We start from the raw sequence: 21,931 nt of genomic DNA on the forward strand, positions 1-21,931 counted from the left end.
AAATTCCAAGCTGCAAGGTGAATTAAGACCAACATGCTGTATTTCCACCGAGTGGTAATTCAATGTAATAAATCACTTAGAGTTCTGCCTAAATAAGTGGGACAAATCAATTGGGAGTGTTACTTCATTTATCTTTTTTGTTTGTTTCATTTTGCAGTTTTATTTATGTACTTGCACTAGGAGGTTTAGAGGTAACATAACTGACTGCTTAATTACCAGCTAGAAGAGCATCAGAGTCAAAAACTTTGGAGGTTAAGCCCCAGATATATGTAGCAAGACAACTGCAAAACATGACAACTGGTGCTTTACATTACAACATATACTATAAGCAGGTTGGGAGAAAAGTGAATCAACAGATGCAATGTGAAGAAATAAAGCTGAAATAGCTGAATACAAAAAACAGACAAGTTTCTGCCAAAAGGCTTTATTATTTTAATATAAAATGGCAAAAAGGAATCCCCAGAAATATGACAGACCCATCATTTGGGTCAAGCTTCTGCTCTCTCATGAGAGCTGCTTATGTATTCCCCCTGCCCATTGCCAGCCACTTCAAGTGGGAAGTGAGTCAATTTACATACATATACACATATTATACTTCTATATACTTATAAATACATGTGACTGAGTAGAATGCTGGGTACAATCAGCCCCTTGGATGCTGAACACCCACACTCAACTATGTTAACAAGTAGAGGGCACATACAGTTATCATCTACCCTAGAATGGAGAGCTAGTTTTCTTCTAGGACTCCCATGGTTTCAAAGGCTCAAATTGGTATTGCACACATGTTAAAACAGAGCCAACAGTTATTACACAACAGCAAAAGCCTCATCTCTTTAGCAGAAACATTAGAGAGGACAGATATTAGGTTCCATAATCTCATCCTTTTCTTCCAGTCCTACTAAAAAAAGTCTAATTCTGCAATCTTACACATTTTCTGGAGAGTTAGAATCCTTGCTTCCAAGTAGATATACAAGGATCAGGATATACAATCCTGAAGTAGAGGGAAAGAAAATACTAAGAAGGTGATCAAGTAAGTTCCAGGACATTGCATTTCTCTACCTGGCCAGATGGACTAGTCAGCTGGGGAAAGGCACACAAAAAACAGGAATGGTTGAGACATATAAAGAAAGAAAAATTTGGCATTTCTAAGCTCTAGACATAGTTACTCAATAGAATAACCCATTAACAGAGGGCCAAACTACACATCCAGGTTTTTAGAGTTGGGTCTGGTTTCCCTGCAACCACACAGCATAACTGTGGGGAATGGCTTTTAAAAAATAAAGGAGAGTCCCAAATGGGCTTGGAGTGCCAGGATGGGGGGAAGAAGGGCTCCTGCTTTCCCTCCCAAGCCTGAAACATTGCTGGGGGAGTTATTTCTCCATTTTTGCTGCCACAGATGCACAGAATACTCCTTGCAGAGCAGCAAAAACAGGCTTGTGAGGAAGACAGGAGCACTTCCTCCTCCTGCCTTGGTGTTTTGAGCCCATTTGGGGCTCTCCTTTATCTTAAAAAGCCATTCCCCACAGCTGCTGTGTGGCTGTAGGGAATCTGGATCCAACTCTTTAAAAACCTGAGTGTATTGTTTGGCACTCAGTGGAGCATTCTTGGAAGTAAATGCGTTTTGGACCAGGCTGTAAGTAAGGAAGAACTTTCTGAAGAGAGAGTTACTCTGTGCTTCAATAAACTTCAACAGGACACATTTTTAAAAGGTGCTACTTCTGCTGTTCCTCTCCTTTATCATGAAAAGAAAGCAAACAACCTATTAAGAACATTCAGGAACAAATTTCATGTTATTCATTCTTATAAAGCGACAGCTACCGAAATTGGTATAAAATGCTACCAGAGTAGAAAAGGCATTGGGTTGTCAGATTGCCACCTGGAGATCCCATCCAAGGGTCAAGGTAGCAAGAGATGATGCCACCACTATGTTAATTCCTCCATCAGTTTATTCATGATCCAGTCTCTTCATGCATCATCCTCTCTTGCTTGTTCCTGCAAACAACAGCCCACTTTTATCCCACAACAACTAGAGAAGAGGTTGCATTTTCTCCTGTCACTTTACAATCATTCAAAGAACAGATAGGATGAGGGTGATCACAGATTACAATTTGGCTACCTTGCTAAAGTTGCCTTTTATTCTCATACGTAACAGAACAATGCTGTCATGTTATGGGACATAAGTGATTATAATCTCTGAGTAGAAACAAAATGATCTTCCCATCCTGTCAGCTATGAGCAAACATAGCATTTGCTGTGCATCTTTTTGGAGCATCATCAAGGCCTAAGAATTCCAAATTAACTGAATTAATATCCAATACAATGGGGCAGGCTGCATCTGGGACAAAGTTATGATGTCTCTTCTGTGAGGATTCACAAAGGCTAATTGCCGTTGCCCCATGTTATTTCCCTGAACATGGTCATCAGGGATAAGGTAAAGCAGAGAGATAATTACAAGGAAAAGATGGCACATTATAATCATCCTTTGTTCCTAGCCCAGCATAGCTGACCCACATTTTCTGAAGGTTCTTGGAGGATGATGGAGTGCCAACACATTTCCTAAGGGAACTGTACAAAAGTAGTGTATCATTTATATAAAATGTAGAAGAAAATTTTATTCAGACACCCTATTTCCCTCAAATAGTAGATGCTAACTTTGATTTTCGGTGGTTACTTCCAGTGTGGCTACCAGCTAGCTTGAACAGCCTATGGACCACCATAAAACTTAAGACTACCTGCAGTATCTGCCTCACTTTCACATGGAAAGGATTGTGGCATCACAGAAGGCATGTGTCCAAATAACAGAATGGTAGAGTTGCCACATTTTCCTTCATCACATGGAGGAAAAACTACTTAGAGTGATAAAGATTTCAATTCTAAAGTTGTCAGATTCAAAGGTTGCTTCACATACAGCTATGGATGAATTGCAGGGACGATTCTCCCCGACACTGGAGAATTCACACATGGTTTCCAGTCCAGCTGAAGTACTGTGAGATAGGTGGCAATCAATAAAAACTGATTGCAGTCACTCATATGCCGGATTATAAAGCCATCCAATCATTTGTCATGGAGTTTGTGTCCACTTGTTAATTTAAAATACAATTCTCATAAAATTACTTCACAGTGAATATTTTAAACTTTGCTCCCTCCTGCAGGTAGCACAAAACAATATTCAAGTTTAACACTGGGCTAGCATTAACTAGAATGCTATATTGCAAGACGTATACTTACAAAGCTAACAAAGATAAGCCAGTTTGCCAAGAAATGGCTAGGGCTACTTCGTGCCCCCCATCTTACTCTAAGTGTTGTGGTGGGGCTTTTACTCTCCAATTTCTTAGCATGGAATAATTTTAAAAGCATCAGAAGTGAACCAAGGCAAAAAAAAATAACTTTAGCAAATAGATGTAATGGCATATGACTTTATAACCAGTCCCACCCGCCCACCTTGGCAGCATATCACATGCAATCCAGTAACTACTTTTGCTGGACAGTCTGGAACACCCTCTTGCTGTTAACTCTGGCATGAAATCATAAAATAGGAATCTGGTACATTTGGGTTTTAAAAGGAAAAGCCTGGTGAATGGAGGCACTTTCCACCATATCTGCTAGCTCTGTCCATTATGTCTGCAGAAAGTGTTTCCTCCAGGTGGCTGGATTTGGATGGAGTCGAGGAGAGGCCTTAAAGCTTGTCCAAAGGGTCTGAAGCAGTAAGGAAGATGAAAAAGAAAAAGATGAGTACATTTAAGTTCTCCAAACACTCTATACCCAAATAATTTCCCAACCAAAATTGAACTAAGCCTTTTCTGGACAAAAGCGAAAAACAACTAAGGATATACCTAGAGGATTAATGGAGATACAGACAGCTTTTTCACTCAATTTCACTTAATTGCCTTCTTTAATACAGCCTCTGCTCCACAGAGCTTTTGTCCATGTGGGTCCCGTGACGCCCAGCACAGCTTTTTTGGTGGGCCAAGGGAAACCCCTGCTCTCTTTCTCACCAGTGGAAATGCTGGCTGAATTCAACCTGACATGTACCATTTCAGTGCAGCCAGTCCTTGTAAGCAATATACACAGATAGCAGAACCCATGACAGCATCTCATCCATCTGCATAGCAAATAGACAGGAAGGAGGGTCAGAATGGCCCTCACTTGCCATATCAACTGAAATAGAGGGTCATGAAAGAATTCTTTCCCACATTTTGTCTACTTTTCCTGGTGACATGAGACAGATTTCTTCACAGTCAGGGATAGTACTGAATTTGTTCAAGATAATTTACCCATACCAGGCAGATACAGAACGCAATAAAGGGTGGGGGAGTGCAGAAAAATTTGCAGCGGGTGCTGTAGCATTCCTCACAGGTTGCACTGCTTCAGTGGCAGCTGCCCAGAAGCTAAAAGTTACACCCTGGTTTCCACTGAATGCTGCAAACAGTGTAGAGTTCTGTATGGACAGCTCCTGTGTTACTAATGCCCAGAGGCCCCACTCTGTGTACCTCTACCCCGACAGGTCAGCTAGGTGGCCTCTAAAAGGGGGGTGGGTCTCTATTGTGGCACCTTATAATGGAATGCCCTTCCCGTAACCTTCTGCCTAGTACCAAAACTGATGTCTTTCTGGCTCCATTTTTACTTGCTTGGATTTTCTCACATGATTAGCTTTATGCATTTTATTGTCTATTGTTTTTTGCAGCAGCCATTGCCAACTTTGTTGTTTATTTTCTTTTGTAGATGCTGGTTTTAACCATTTTGTCTGTTACTGATATTTTACATTTATTATTAAAAGTAGTGAACTCGATTTTATAAACATACTTTCCTTGGCTGTTATAAACTCTCATAGCTGAAAAAGAACTGAGTGTGAGTACATAAATTCATTAAATGAAACAAACAGGTGGTTGTATGCTTTGGCATCTTTTGACTTTGTAAGGGGCCCTGAATAGCTCTCTTCAGGCTAGATACTGCATCTTCTTCTTTCAGCTGCCATGGTGAGGCAGACATACTGAGGCAGAGGGTACCCAGAGTGTTCTGCATCTCCAGGAATGTTTTGCCAAGCATCTGCTTGGAATGTCTGAGCAGCCAGTCTAGTCTTAGCTGACAGGAATGCAGAGTGACAATATTCCTGACAGCAGGTTCAAGGAAGAACTTCTTATATGAGCTTTGCCCATGATGTAATCAAGGCTCTCTCTCAGTCACTGCAGGGTTTTCACAAAGTTCATTGATGTGGGAGAAACAGTCTAAAAATCACTCACATAAGGGTATTTTTGGGTGCCCCCTCCCTACTAGAATGCTTGCTCATGGTTTCAAAATGGAGCTCAAGACTCGAAAATGACAGCTTTTAAAAAGCATTAATGACTAAGGAAGCCAGATTGCCCCATTAAAATATCCTTTGCTTGTAGCCAGTCTCAAGGACATGTCAGTACACTAAGCTAATAAAATCAGTGCCATTACCAAATAATTCCTAAAAAGCCACACCTGCTCACATTAATATATTTACTCTGGGTATAATCATTTATGAAGCTAAGACTACACATTCTAACACTATACATTCTAAAGCAGAGGAAGGCAACCTTTTTGGCCCAAATACTCTGAAGATGTGTGGCAGCAAATAAAATGGAGATGAGACAAGAGAACAGTTATACTTGGTCAGACACACTTGGAGCAAGCCAAGCCTCAGCAAGGCTGCCAACATCTTTGGGACTCTGCTGATGGCTGTGCAGCTCTGAGAGGTAATGATGGGCATAAGCCATGCCTGCTGCTTTCTCCTGCACTGCTAGCCAAAGCAGTGCCTTGGTTGGTGGCAGAGATCACGCTGAGCAAAATGGCCTAGTGTGTTGCTGTTGACACGTGTGCAAGGGACTGCCTACTGCTGTTCTAAAGAGTGCTGCACAACACCTATCAGCAGGAGCTCTACTCACGTTGCAAGGACTTCAGATGGAAGATCAGTGATGTAGGAAGGGATCTTCCTCCCTGTCAAAAACTGTGCCACTTCATTGCTGAATGTATTGCAGTTATGGTCAAAAAGATTGTAAGATTCTCCTCTGTAGCCCCAAAGAAAAGTCCAAACACAGGAAAGAGAATGAACAAGAAAGACCACAAATCAGTAACAGAGAACAATCACCTTCCATTCAAAAAGTCTTTAAAACAGCTTGGACAGTGTTCATAAAAACCAGTAAGCCTCAAAGCACTCAAATCAGAGGGTAGTTACACATCACATGCAAGTTTGCACACTGGAACCAATATGCAATTTTTAAAATAAAAGAATACCAGCTTTAGGAGAGAACAATTTTGAGTGGAAAAGTAGATACTAGGGGCTGTTTAATCCTTTTTCTGCCTGCAGCTTTTCGGCTCTGAATCTCCCAGTCCCCTAGCATTCAAAATGCATATTTGCCAACATTTTGGGTCCTGTAGAGGCCCAAATAGCCAGCGTGGTTTAGAGGTCAGACTATTAGACTAGGATCTGGGAGACCCAAGTTCAAATCTCCACTCTGCCATGGAAACTTGCTGGGTGACCTTAGGCCAGTCCCTCTCTCTCTTAGCCTAATCTACTCAAAGGACTGTTGTTATGAGGATAACTGGATTCATGGAGAATGATATCATAAGCTGCTTTGGGTCCCAATTAAGGAGAAAAAGGGGGTTTGAGTGTCTAAAAAAACCCATCAGCTGAGACTGGCAATTTAGAGCCAAGAAGCGATTTGTAGAGAAAGTGTTAAGCATACCTCTCCCCACAACTGCTTTTCTACATGAAACCCTCCCTCCCAAAACAGCTATTAAGAAAAACGGAAGGAAAACACACAAATTCGGCATGCAGGGTTTAACATGTAGTTAACACCATACACTGGAGTGTAGAAACTGCATAAACATAGCACAGGTTAGTTCTAAACTGATTTAGCCTGCAGCTGGATCTACAGCATGTTTCCGAAAACACAAGTGCCACAGAGAGTTCCGTTTGAGTGGTTCTAGCTACAATGCTCTGAAGATGGGCAAAATGTGATCAACAACAAAAAGTGCTGGTGCAGAAATCCTAAGTTCACATACATCATAATAAAGATTGCATTGGCAGCCTGTCCTTAGGTCCTAACCTCTCCCTTTTTGTGGCCTTTGAGTATCCTAACTGTTAAAAGCAACGGCACAGTCAAGTGAGCCCACCTTGTCTGCAGGATGGCTGTTTTGCTGATTTCTTGCACAATCACACATCTCTGCAGCACATTTGAACTATTTCAGTACAGGGAGAATGCACAATTCTCCTTGATGTTGATAATTCTCTTTAAAGTAAGTTTTAAGACACTCTGCTCCTCAGCAATGAGGCAGGGAAAGAAAACCTCAAAGATTGTGCTTTGGCACAGGACAGCCCAAAGCTGTGTAAACAGAGATAGTGTTCCAAATTATATTTCAAAGAGTACCTGACCATATAGAAGACAATCAATCAGTGTTGTGCTTTGTGTTATGGTTGGCTCAGTACAACTGAGTACACACGTTGCAGTTTGTTTTGAGCTAGCTCCTCCCCTCCCACCCCAGCTCTGTGAAACAATTTGAGTATAAGACTGCATTTTGAAGTTTCAAAGAGGCTGATTGCTAGTTTTCCAGCTTTGAACAGCAACTGGACCCTTTAAGTCCTCAAGTTGGCAATTTAGCCCCATTGGGAAGTTGCCCAATAGCTCTGGTATAAGAGGACAGGTAAAGATCTTGCTCTTCTACCAGTCCTATGAAGATGCTTCCTTACAAAACAGAATTGCTCAGCCTTAGGCAAGTCGCTCTGTGTGTGTGTGTGTGTGTGTGTGTATGTGTGTGTGTGTGTTTTGAAGAGTGCAGTTGCCAACTTTATGGAGGAAAAAACGTCCTATCCCTTTAATGGAGGCTTAATGGGATGTTATTTATACCTTTGCGCCGAAAAAATTCAGCTACTTATCTCCACACATTAAGCCTTTATTAAAGGAACAGGTCAATTTTTTCCCAGGCCTGTTGACAACCCTATTGAAAATGGGAGGTGGGGAAGCACAGACCTTTTCTTTTAAATACTCCTAAAGTGGGATATACAGCCTAAGGAGATTTGACCCCATGGCACTTGGGAGAGAGATCAGGTAAGGAGCTTGCTTATAGGGTAGTTTCCTCATAGGACAGACTTCTCCGATCCTGAGCTTTGAAGGTAATGGGAAGACCTGGCCCTGGAGCTCCTTATAGAGGTTGATGATTTGGTAAGCAGATTTTTTTCTCACCTTCCTTCTCTCCCAGTGGAGTACTGGGAGCATGTCAAGTAGGGTCAAAGTCACGTTCCCAAGCCTTTCAACAAAGTCCCAAAGTCTCAGCCTTGTTAGACTATAGAAAAATCTTTCTAGGGTGTTTTTGTTAGGGATGGTAAACAACAGTCTTTTCAATTCTCCCTTTTCCCCCTAACAAGAGTGCCACAGGCTGCCTGCTTCCAAACAGCCTAAAAATCACTGGGAGGGCTGCCTATTCCTACTCCACCTCCATCCCCATTCATAAATATTAGACCCTCCAAATCTGGTATCTGAAGAAGTGAGCTGTGGCTCACGAAAGGTCATCCCCTACCACAAATTTTGTTAGTCTTATAGATGCTACTGGACTCTTGCTTTTTTTCTCCTCCTAATCTGTAGCATACAACATGAAGCAAAATAAGGAAACACAGTTTGTAGAAAATTATTTCAACATGAACTCTGAAGCACCTCCATAAAACCATATTTTAAAAAATATTTTTGTAGAACCGTATAGCTATAGGGCTCTCAAAAAAAGTGTTTTCAAAAGAAGAACATGCTTGTGAAATCTGTACCAAGAAGTCTTCCTTCTACTGAATCATTCTTAGCATTCTCTTACCTGAATATGGATTCCCCCAATGAAGCCAAGTATTCCAGGAAGAGATCTTCTGTAACTTCTGTGCATCCCAGGTCTACAATAGAATCTGGAGGTCCAAGCAATGTCCCACCCTGTGTAATTTACATCCCAGAAGATGTTAAATAAATATTTTCAGACCTGCTCAGTCAGAGTCTTATGGAAAATGTATCAAGGGAACTGATTTTCTGTGTCCCAAAGAAGTTGCTAATACTACCATATTGCCAATATAATAGTATTTTCTACTATTGGGCAAGTTCCAAAACAATCCTCACATACCCCCAACTTTGGAACTGGAATAGAAGGAAGGAAAGAGATGAACTTTTGTTTCTACTCTGATTATTTTTGTGGGCATAGGGGACTTCAGAACTCAGCTCAGTCAGCTGTTAGGATAAACTATTTAAACCTCCCTGCAACTTCAATATACACCAAAAAACAGAGGTGAAAGGAAGCCAGTATGGGCATGTACAAAATAAGAAAGTGGAAACTTCTGCTTCACCCCCACCCCAAGACATAGTACTGGAAAAAATTAAGTAAATTTTATCCTGCCAAAAACATATTGGACAACTCTTGTGAGCCAGCACTGGTTATCTAATGGGGGTATATGGTATTGTGATACAAGAAATGCAAAGTCTATTCCAAATTTAGAAAACTGCACCACACACACAAGAAGTCATTCTATCAAAGTTCTGAAGCATGGTCCACTGAATATTTATGAATTGGCAATGCTTCACTAAATATCCCATTTACTTGCCAATTTTCTGAGATACAGAAAGCAACAACCTACAAGGAGATGTAGAGTAAAACATAAATTCTAAAAATATTTTAAAAACTTACAGGCGCACAACTGGAGATCCCACCACTTCCATAGAAGAACTCATCCCTGTGGACAATTATGGAAGTGTGCCTGTGAGGAGAGAAAGGGGACCAGGGGGAAAGCAATTTGAGAACAGAGATTAAATAGGATCATGAATAAAAATCATAAAAATCTCTTACACGGGATATTACTAAACCAAATACTTTAGCAAAGTTAATGGGAAAAACCAAACACAGATTCTCACCTGATTTTGGATAGCATCTTCTGTCCACCTTTCAACAAGTACTATTGTGACTATTTGTGTCGCACATTAAACTACACAGAGGAATTATCAATTGAAAACAGGAGGGTCTGTTTCACTGTATTTTATACAGGGTCTTCACCAATTAAAGAAGTCTTAATTACTCATATGAAGTCTAGCTAATTAACTGGTTAAGTTTCATATACTTTTTAATTAAACATGAATAAGATAAGTGTGATTATGAATAAGATAATGTTTTCCCCTTATTTTATTTGTTTTTTTAATAAATAAACAAATGTCACATCAGACACCATCTCAGAGGAGGCATACACCCTCCCATTAGCGAGGAAAATTTTTCTTCTTCTAAGGTAGCAACTGATAGTTTTCTAAGTGTTTTTATTAATCATTTTAATTATTGACCAAATCAAAGAGGTTTTAAATCAGACTAAACATAGCAGTTTTAACTTTACCAAATAAATAATCTGTTCTATACTTTAATCTGCTAGTTTGGCTCAGGGATAGAGCATGCTGATGGTTCCAGTTTCAATCCATTACATCAACATATAAAATGGTCTCAGGTGGCAGGTGCTGGGAAAAACCTGAGACCATGAAGAGCTGCTGCCAGCCTCCAACCAGAGTAGGCAATACAGAGTTGCTGGCTTTGTAGAAGGCAGCTTTAGACCTTTGTATGTTCAAGGACCAAAATTAAAAATCATTATCACTGAACAAGGCTCTATGCTTTTTTTGTGGCATTCACCATATATTTTGGGTTATAATTAGAGTTGTCAACTGCCTGTAGAAAAAAAATGTCTTGTCTCTTTAATAGAGGCTTAATAGGATTTTATTTTTATTTATCACCAGGGAGTATGATTTACCTTCATACCATGAAAAGCTTCACCTGCCCATTTCTACAAATTATGCCTCCATTAAAAGGGCAGGACATTTTTCTCCAAGCCCATTGGCAGCCTTAGGTATAACACAAATAATTGCCAGAACTGAGACAGCATTTTCCAATATAGGAAAGAAACAGGTAAAATGTTTCACTTGTAGCCTATCTTAAGGTCAGTACAGTACTTTGTGAATAAGTAATATAATAATGAGCACATTTCATATAATTCTGGTTACTCACCAGATGCCATCCAGCTGCTTCCCTGTATATGTAAGACAGAAAACAGGAGCTTACTTAGTACCTTTCAACTATTAATTCAAATTGCATTACAGGCAAGCTACAGCATGAAATGAATCCATAAAAGAACAGAGAAAATTGTACATTTCCCCCCTTTAGCAAATTCAGCACTATGGATATTGAATGGGAAGTAATGAGTCCTGCTCTTATCCTTGAAGGTTATGACTAACAGGATATAAATTGTGTCAGGCTTCCTAAAGAGGAGGCACAACTTGTTTTTGATATTACTGCACTTTCCCTCTGCAAAAGAGATGCTTCAAGATGCTTACTACACTTTCCCTCCACAAAAGAGATGCTTCAAGTCCTAAAATTATCCAAAGGATAATGTTCTTAGAGCAAACTAGGAAATAGTGACTTACCTGTAGTGCTGCCAACTGCCTGGAGGAAAAAAAATGTCCTGCCCTTTAATAGAAGCTTAATGGGATGTTTTACCAGGTGATATTTACCTCCTTGCCTTGAAAAGCTTCAACTGCCCATTTCTACACATTAAACTTCATTAAATGTACAGGATGTTTTTCTCCAGACCTCTTAGCAATCCTGTGTACCTGCAGCATGTAAGTATAGTTTCCAGACAACCAGGCTAAATAATATCTGTAAGCTTCAAGAAGGTTCTTTTTTCCTTTCAGAGCAGCAGCATGCTGCCATTTAGCTGAACACATGGGAAGGCTAGTACATTTTTTGGTGAGCAAATGCAAAAAGTTGCATGATGGTGATTTGGGGGAAGTTTGGAAGACAGTTTCATAAAACAGGAGCTACTGTTGTGACAGACCAGGCAGTGGAAATTCTCATATGTATGAGCAAGGGAACAGAAGAAAAATTACTGAGGAATCGGATATTGGAGCTGCTGCACAGGAGCAGCTAGGAAAAGATGGTCCATTGGGTATGTGAGTCCCCGGTCATGAAGGCCTTTAAGAGTAAGAACCGACACCTTGAACTGAAGTCAAAGACAGAACAGAGATCAATGTAGCAGTTTCAAGAACACAGTACTATGTGCTAAGCAGTTGGTTCCAGACAGTGGCTGAGCTGCTTGCATTTTGTACCAAGAGAAATTTCTGAGTGGCCTTCAAATGGAGTACAGATGGGAAGGGAGAATGATTAACCCACACCACCCTGTTCAGAATGTGACCATCCCTTGGCTGCTTTTATATATTAATAATAATAACGTTGGCACATCCTATATCATGCCTATTTTGATCCCAAGACCAATTATCATTCTTGTCCAGAGTATAGTAACTGGTTCAGAAAATGGCTACTATTTTGCTTTTGATACATGGGACCCTTGGCTTTATTTTTTCCTCATTTTCAAGTATTTATTTAGTTGTGCTTAATAAACAGTTACAAGTCTAAAAAAGATAATTATTATACAGTGATGTCAAATAAATCTTCTATTACATATATTAAAGATGGTTTTCATATAATGAGATCAAATATGTTTTCTTACAAATGAGCGTTTCATCTTTAGATTTCAAATAAAGGTTCTTATCTATGAATTACTAAAGAGTATTTTTTCCTTGCTTTTTCTTGGATGATATCTTAAGACCTGACATTACTATTGAAAATTCTTTATATAAACATAAAATGATTGTATTTCTTTTTAGTTGATGATCAGGTTATTGATAAAGATATTATTTAAAGTTAGTTTTTTATCATTATGATTAAATGGGTATTGTTATAATGTCAAACCTTTTGTAGATCAAATTCAGATAGTAATAGAAAAAATAGTAATTTTGTAACCATTAGTAGAATCCTTATAAACCTTATAAAATAACCCCTCCTTCTCTTCCCCCCTCCCTCTCTCAACTCTATCTCCTCTTCTTCCCTTGATACTAATGTCTATGTTGATTGAATAATAGGGGTTTTAACTTAATTAATAAACTATAAACTAGATTAACTTAAATTTGCATGCAAAACAGTTCTCTGTAGCCCTAGAGTAACACCCTATAGACTATTGGTATTTCTTATACCAAACGTGGGAGGAGAACTGTTAAAAATAACTGGGGGCCCTAACTGTGAGCTCTGCTCCCCACCCCCATACCTCTATTCTTATACAAGATTTATACATTATACCATCATAACATTTTTCCAGATTATTTTGGTTTGCTCCCAATTTAGATTTTTATATCAGTTTGTTTTTTGCTTGCTAGTTGGGTCTCACTAAAGTCTTGCTTCCATTACAAGGTGATAGGAGATTAAGCAATTTTCTTTTCTGTATGGTTCTTTCGCAGATCATAGGAGTCTCAATGCCAAGGCCCTGCAAAAGTAGCCTTCCAGATTCCTGATCTATAGCTTGGTAGATGGTGTCCTGTAGTTTTACTTTAAGTTTCGTATGATTAATCCATTTGAGCTTTTCTCAATGCTTTTGCGGATCTAAGCTCTTCTTTTTAAAAAAAACTGTAGATGGCAAGTCTGTGAGTATTTGGATTTGTGATCCTTTATATGGGATTGAGCCTTTATTTCTTGCTATCTCCAGAATTTTACTCGTCTTCCAGTCTGGAATTGTAGCTAGAATATCTCTGAGTTTTTAAATTTTTGAATCTTTTTGTGCTCCCAGACGGTAAGCCTTTGTGATTAATGGGGCTGCTCCCTTTTCAAGCTGGAAATGCTGTACCAGCCATGACTCTAGAAAGGAGGGCCGATCCACATTTAAAGTTGTTTGCTCCTCAAAGTTTCTAAATTTAAGATTTGATTGTTTTGACGAGATCTCCATATGTAAAATTCTTTCTTGAAGTTGTTTGTTCTCCTGTTGCAACACAGCTAATTCAGACCCCAGCAACGTGCTTAAAACTAGCACTTGGTTAGCAATTTGTGCTGCTCTGCCTAAAGCCGTTCTCATTTCTGCTAGTTGTTCTTTAAGAGGTTGAAGTAAGATTGACATTTTATCTATTATTTTTTGTTCCATATTGGTGAATAATTTGATAAGCATTGGATCGGCTGAGATAGGTAAATTGTTCTTACTTCCGTTGTTTTCATCCACCATTTTAGTTATCTTGCTTTCCTTCTCTGCTGCTTGCTGCAAGGTTGGGAAGAAGTCCTGTAGCCTTTTAGAAATGTTTGACTTTGTTTTTTTATCTCTGTATTTTGTTTATGCATATTCTTTTCCTTTTTTTGATTTAAAGTTCTGTTATGATGATTTATAATGAGGAATTAGGGTGGGGAGGGGCAGAGCTCTCCAAGCGTCCTTCTCCCTCAGACCCTTGGCTTTATGATGCACCTATGTCATTCAGATGTCCTCCACCCATTTTTGTGTTAATCTCCATGTCAGAAAAAAAAGAATATTAGGACTGGAATGCACTGTGATTTTGTAACAGAGATAGAAAGCAATGAACCTTACAAACATTACCACCCTTGGTAATTTGGGGTTGTTGAAATGTTTCATGAGTAATCTGAAAGTACTTATTGACTAAGATTTAAGGAGTAACAGGAAGCAGCTGAAGAAATTTTTATAAATAAATTTTGCTCGAACATCAGGTTTAATTAAAGGCATACCCCAAATAATTGTGCCAATATTACTTTAAAAAACGACAACGAAAATTTTCCATATACAAACAACTAGATTTAGAGCCTGATGCAAGACAGCAAAAATACAAAAACCAATCAACTGTTCAGTCATGTGCAGCACCTGCTCTTCTAGTGTCATAACTTGTAACATAGTATTAGTGCTGCAATTAAACCTGCAAATGGTGCACCAGGAGACCAGAAATGGGTCGGGTATGGAAGAAGAGGTTGTTGGCCATAACCATTGCATAAAACTAGAAACCAAGTTTTGGGCATTTGATGTTTTACACTTACAGTTACTGATCTGAGTTTATCAGGTTCAGATTCTGACACAAGTTGCAGCTTTATTGAAAGTTTTCTACTGGAATGCTAATCCATATTTACAAAATTCTAAAATTTAACAGCAAGTTGTTGGATTGAGAAATAGTAAAAATGCACATCAGCCATATAAAAGCCACACCAGTGTGCAGACGTTTATTTTAAATGCTAGAACTTTATAATTTTAAATTCCCTCTTCTCAGATATCTATTGTTGCATATGGCTTTTGAACAGGCACGAAAAACACTGCTTCTGTTGACCAGCACTAAAGCACAGATATTAAATAAAAATTCTGGGATATATTCTATCATTGAGTGCAACTAAGGATGGTATGTTCTATTGGCACCGCATATTACACTTACACAAGAACAGTATTGACAAAGTGTGCCTTGCACCAACAGAACACATTGCCTTTAGCTGCATATGGTGTAGGATACAGCCCAATACAACTGCAAACATACTAGAAATGTACAGTATTTGCACACAACTATAATATATTGCTAGATACATAGCTGACTCATAGTTAAGCACATGGTAGCCAACTCCAGGTTGGTAAATTCTTGGGAGATCTCGGGGTGGAGCCTGCGGAGGGAGGGTCCACAGAACGGATATGATGCCATAGAGTCCACCCTCCAAACTGCTGTAATTATGGGAGCTCTCCAGGTCTCACTTGGAGGTTGGTGACCTTATTAAACAAAGAATCTTCATCTGAAATGAGTAGTTATGCCTGAGAACCAGAAGAATAGTTGCCATTTTGAATAAAAATATTCAGTTGCCTATGTTTCAAAAATGAATCTGCAAACTTTAGAGATAAAGGAAAATCAGAATGATTCTTTGTAAGAGCACAGAGCACCTTGAAAATAAGAATTATTATCAAAATACAATGGGTCAAGAAAATGCTGTATTAGTCACGAATGCTGTATAGTCTTGAAATCAGAAAAAAATGTTTCAAAATACTCTAAAATAATTTCTCTTTCATTTGCAAAGAGAATTATATATCACGTTTGGGTTTCCAAAAATTCAGGTTTTTCTTGGGATCAAGGTCCTCTCACCTACCTCTTAGACCTTTTCCCCTGTTGCACTCTCATATTTAAACTGGAAGTATGCATTGTCATTGTGACCAATGAATGTGTCACAATAGGCACTTCATACAGCAGTTACAGAATATAAGCACCTCCCACACACTGAATAAGCTTTTGCCTATGCACTGCAGATTCATGCAAGCTTATTCTTGTTTCTTGCCTTCCCCAGATATTTGTGTGTGGGTGGGGGTGGAAAGCTGCGACACCAGCATTCCTCTTTTCACTAGAAGTACCTAAAATCCAAATGGCTTAGAGTCATTATGTGGAATGGCCTTTTGGACACAATTTTGGTGGGGACATTTTTTGGGATAACAATACACTTGTTTCTTCTTCTTCTTTTGCATTCTCCAGACACCTTCCTTAAAAGTTGCAGTTTGTTACAAGTATATTGCATTTTCCCAGCACTCAAGAATTTTTTGCTATTGTGAGTTTTGCGTGGAAAGTTGGTAAATTACTATGGGCACCTTTTGTGCCCAAATTTGCTGGAGACTGTACATTCTCTGTCCTGCATCAGGTAGACATCTAGCCATTAAAAAAGCCAAAAAACAAACAGCTGCAATTAACAGAAGCATATCTCCCCTCTCTATTATATATGGACAGTATGTGATGGAACTGTCATTGAAAATGTACAAGTGGAAATTTTGCTCAAAGACTAAAATGTAGTCAAATAAAGTTTTGGATGCACACAAAAGACCTAAAAGACCGTCAGTACTGATATACCCCATCACGACTGATAAAGTTGCACAACTAGCAACATCATTATGTCAACAGTATGTTAAAGTCTTTCTATGTGATATGAGAGTACAAATTAAAGGTCACCATTGTCCCATGCCTAACAAGATTTTTTCTTTTTAAAATCTATAATCCACCCCAAATTTTGGGGATTAAATGGGATAAGACAAATGCTTCCACAAAAGGAAAGCTAGTACACGACTCTTTAATATTTGTGTAACACAAATATTTAATTAGGACTGTCCAGAAAGAAAACAGACTCCATTTATTGGATTTATACTCTACATACGCGACAGATTTGACAATATAGTAACACATAGGTTAACAAGATTCACAAGAGACCTATATCTTTAAAAAGCTATCAGGAAGACAGAGTTTGGCCATTGCAGTATTATCATCTCTGCACAGGAAGCTGAATCTACTGAAATACAACTTATTAATAGTATAGGAGCCCTATCCTCCTATGGACCAATAGAGAGGGAAAAGCAGGTCCTAAAGAACAGATAAATTTGGAAAAATGCTTTATATAACAAGAATGCTGACAAGTAGTAAGGCAACTGATTGCCACCTATGCTTACTCCACACATATGCCAAAGGGATCATAATTCTAATCTAGCAACTAGCCCATAAAATCCTGGTGCGATAACTTTAGCAAATACTTTTCTCTACAAAGACCTTGTGATCCAGAGAGAGGTAAATACAGCATCTGTATTCCTTAATGCCCTCAACTCCTGCTCTACTTTTTTGGCACATCAGTTTGTGCCTGATCAGCATGTAGCTGACAAATGGTTCCTGTTTCAGTCACTGTATTCTACTGGTTTCCATATATTTACAAGATGCTATTAGGAAACATAGTTGAAGTGATTTTTCATTCTCCTTTGTCTCTAATATCCACAGTGTCTTGCAGTTAGGATAGACACAGATTTAAAGGCAGCTTTCCTTTATCCAAAGTAACTCAGTTTTTATAATGGAACTAGCTTGATACCCGTGCTTCGTTACAGTATTTAACTACTTTAAATCCAGTTACTGCCTTTCTTCAACTGTCTGCAGTTTCCTTGATCTGATTTTTACCTCAGAACACAGAGTTCTGCAACTGACCAATCAGAGAGAGGGGAGCGCAAGCAGGCAGGAGTCTGCCAGCCACACAGGCAAGCCAAGCCCCACAGGGAGATTGGCAACCCGAGTGAACTTTTAGGAGAAGACTGGGAGGTGTATTTTACCTCAGGACACATTCAATGACTTCCAATAGCAACTGCAGACTGTTTAGAATGTTGGGGGTAAGGATCAATCAGGCCGCATACACAAATGACCTTGAAAGGCTGGCCCAATCAGGGAAAAGTGGCTGAGCTGGCAGTGGGTAGGGGTGCAAGCAGGCAGCAGCCAGCCACACAGGGAAGCTGTATCCCTTTGCGAAAACACATTTTACCCCTTTTTACCTCCTTAGGGGGTGAATTTCTTAAAATCTCATCTTAGTGGGTGTTTACATCATGAAAGGAATGTTCTCCCCAAATTTCATGTTTCTAGGTCCAGGGGTTTGGGCTGGACGTTGATGAGGCAGTCAGGATGCTTGTCTTTATATATATTTAGTTATCTTTATTAAGGTATAAAGTCAGGATAAATCTTAAACTACCACAAATACTGCACTGACCATTTTACTAAACAGGATAATATAATTGGAGGAGACTAGCAATTCAGCATTTAGGTAGTATTCCATCCCACTGATAGCCCTAACCAATGAAACTTTACTGAAAAGTAATTCTCACAGTTCAATAGGACTTACTCCCAGGTGAGAAAGCACACACAGCATCATAACCTTGAGAGACTATCCACAAAGCTGTACCTATTACATAGAAGACCCTAAATCTTATTACTTCAGTGGGACAGAAATAATCAGGCTAATATTCATTATATATACTTACACTCCCATGCAAACAAAGTGATGCTCAAAATTCTACAGCAAAGATTCTTACCATATATGGAATAGGAAATGCCAGATGTTCAAGATGAATTCAGGAAAGGAAGAGGCACTAGAGATCACATCACAAATTTACGAGGGTTAATGGAATGCACCAGGGAATTTCAGAAGAAAATCAGCATGTGTTTTATAGATTACAGCAAAGCTTTTGATAGTGTGGATCACAAAAAGCTATGGATAGTGTTAAAAGAAATGGGGGTGCCACAACATCTAATTGTTTTGATGTGCAACCTGTACTCTGGATAAGAGGCTATTGTCAGGACAGAATATGGGGAAACAGAATGGCTTCCAATTAGCAAGGGTATCAGACAAGAATGCATATTATCTGTCTACCTGTTCAACCTCTATGCAGATTATATCATAAGGAAAACTGGATTAGATCTAGAAGAAGCTGGAGTAAAAATTGGTGGAAGGAACATTAACAATTTGAGGTATGCAGATGACACCACGTTACTGGCAGAAAACAGCGAAGAATTGAAACAACTGCTGATGAACGTTAAAAGAGAAAGCGCCCAAGCAGGATTACATCTGAACATCAAGAAGACAAAAGTAATGACTACTGAGGAGTTACACAATTTTAAAGCTGACAATGAGGAAACTGAAATTGTCCAAGATTTTCTATTCCTTTGCTCAATCATCAACCAACAGGGAGTCTGCAAGGAGGAAATCAGAAGGAGACTGAGACTTGGAAGAGCAGCGGTGAGGGAGCTAGATAAGATTCTTAAAGATAAAGATGTCTCTCTGGGAACCAAGATCAAGATAATCCAAACTATGGTATTTCCCATTACTATGTAAGTTGGACAGGTGAAGAAAGCTGACAGGAAGAAAATTGATTCATTTGAAATGTGGTGCTGGAGGAGAGTTTTGTGGCTACCATGGGCGGTTAAAAAGACAAATAAGTGGGTACTAGATCAAATCAAGCCTGAATTCTCCCTAGAAGCTAAAATGACAAAACTGATTTCTTACCAAGCCCATCTAGGTACTTCTGGTGAAAATGGTCTCTCTCTGTGGAAATGATATAGCCCCTGAGAAAGCGTCTTAAGCGAAACAAAAAGACTGCTAGCGATTTGTTGGACTACTCATGAGGAGATACATCTTTGCACAAATGGGATGAGCACGAGATTTTTGGCCGTCTCCAGCCTTTTGCACTCAGCACTTTGGAATATATTTGGATTCGGACTGGGTTATTTAGCTATTGAATGGATTTTGTGATATGCTTTTGGAATGTACCGAAGACTTCTTTATGAGATGGAATTTGAGATGATTTGATTGCTGCTATTAATATTGGAACAAGATTGTAGTTTACTCATGGTTTGAATGTATATAATAGTAATGAATTGTATGAATTTAGTGTGCTATGTTTATTGACTGTACTTGAATTGTGTATTTACAACATTGCAATTATTCATAGCACTTTGCACTTTTTCATGATTGAACACTTTAGTAAATATTAACACTGAATTCTTTTGCTAGGGGAGCCTGTTGGCTTTTTGACTAACTTAATACCAGCAACATCAGTGAGGGGTATGTCTAGGAAGGCTCAATGTAGTTTTCAAGTAAAAGTGGATTGATATACTGCACAAGATTAAAAGAACAACTCTCTCTTTAAAAACAAGCTTCTTCCTGGCTCACAACACAGGCTTAAATTACTTAGCCCCAACAATCATCCCTCAGTGAAGAGGGGGTGGGTACTGACAGCATGCCAACTAGTATCTGTTAAGTCTGACATGACTAAGCAGCTAGCATTCATGGCAGACATATACAAGGGGGGGAAAAACAGTCATGATACCTTGCAGAGGAACAAAATTTTGCTGCCACTGATTAATGACAACTGTTTTAGAATTATACACAACAGAGCCAATGATTGAGATGCACAGGTGACTTTGACACTGGAATGTCAAACTTAAAACTGCTAACAGTACTATACAACACTGAAAATAGTTCCAACATCAAGACCTGCAACCTAAGATCTCATATTGTGTTATTCAAACTCAGTGCTATAAAGTAGAGATGATCTCTTATTGACCTTGCTAGCTCAGCTACTTTTCACACCACAGTGAGTCAGGACACGTTTTAACTTTGCAACAAGGAGAGGCACCTTACTTAAGGGCCTACTAATAATTCATACCGTTACTGCTTTTATGGTTTTGGGGAAATCAGTATACAATAGCAAGCTTTATCTGTGAGGATAGCTCATTTTTGCACCACATGCGCTCATTTTTGCATACACACGCAAAAGCAAGAGAAAGTGAGATTCTTCCTAGCTCATGGGCCTTGCTCATCAAGAGAGGCATAGATATGTCACTGTCACCATTACATGCAGCTTCAGGTAGGTAGCTGTGTTGGTCTGCAGAACAACAGCTGGATTTGAGTTCAGTGGCACCTTAGAGACCAACAACATTTTCAGGATACGAGTTTCAAGAGTCAGAGCTCCCTTCTTCTTGTATACGAAAAATCATGTTGGCCTCTGAGGCGCCACTGGATTCAAACCCTACTGAGCTGGTCAGGGCTGGTCAAACCTGACCTTGTCAAGCTAGCTAGAGGTGATGGTGGTGGGCCCAGCATCCTGCCTAACCGCCCCGCCCCCTTTTGAGATGGGGATGAAGAGGGGGAAAAGGAAACCAGGCTCTCTCCTCCTATCACCTTAAGGCGGAGACAGTGAAGCCCATACTTCTCCCGCCTCCCAACCTGAGGAGAGACGGAAGTACCCAGCCCACCATAGCCCAAGGGCAAAGATACCAGCGGGACATGACAAAAACTGAGGCGGTGGCGGCCTCCTCTCTTTTCCTTCCCCCCCATTCCTTACCGAGCATGATAGGACTGAGGCGCCGAGCCATGCCCTTGGACAGGTCGTAAACGTAGAGCTTCACAGGGTACAGCATCGGAGGGGAGTCCATGGCATGGAGAGTTACAGCACAACCCTGAGAGCGACGGGAAAGCTCCTGAAGGAGGAGCTCGGGACGGAAAGGACGAGCCCAGCCAAGCCGGCTCCTGCTGTCCCCGGCTCCCTGGCAATTGCTGCTGTTACAACCCAACTGACAGAAGCGGCAGAAAAGAGAGGAGGATCGAAAAAGAGAACGTCCCCCTGCGCATGCGCCCCCCCCGGCACAGACACGCTCGCCCGCCTGTGACTGAGCCTCTGTGAGAATGCGCCGCTTAAGCAGTGAGAAGGCGGAGCTACAAGTATAGGCAACTACTCCAGGGGGGCGGAGCAAGTGAGGACAATGTGAAAGGGGTTGGCCGCGGC

At 39.8% G+C, this 21,931-nt stretch overlaps 1 protein-coding gene across 1 annotated transcript; it reads right to left on the reverse strand.

Annotated features, from left to right (window-relative positions):
- Nucleotides 1-408: 408 nt before the first annotated feature.
- On the reverse strand, nt 409-21,797 carry DESI1 (desumoylating isopeptidase 1). The gene is made up of 6 exons (XM_054988658.1): nt 21,491-21,797; nt 11,026-11,047; nt 9,676-9,745; nt 8,824-8,933; nt 5,910-6,032; nt 409-3,699 (listed from the first exon to the last, which is right to left on the reverse strand). The coding sequence occupies exons 1-6, from the start codon at nt 21,579-21,581 to the stop codon at nt 3,606-3,608; spliced, it is 510 nt and encodes a 169-aa protein (XP_054844633.1). The 5' UTR covers nt 21,582-21,797; the 3' UTR covers nt 409-3,605.
- Nucleotides 21,798-21,931: the final 134 nt, after the last annotated feature.

Source organism: Eublepharis macularius, chromosome 9 (assembly GCF_028583425.1).
Source record: "Eublepharis macularius isolate TG4126 chromosome 9, MPM_Emac_v1.0, whole genome shotgun sequence".
NCBI lineage: Eukaryota > Metazoa > Chordata > Lepidosauria > Squamata > Eublepharidae > Eublepharis > Eublepharis macularius.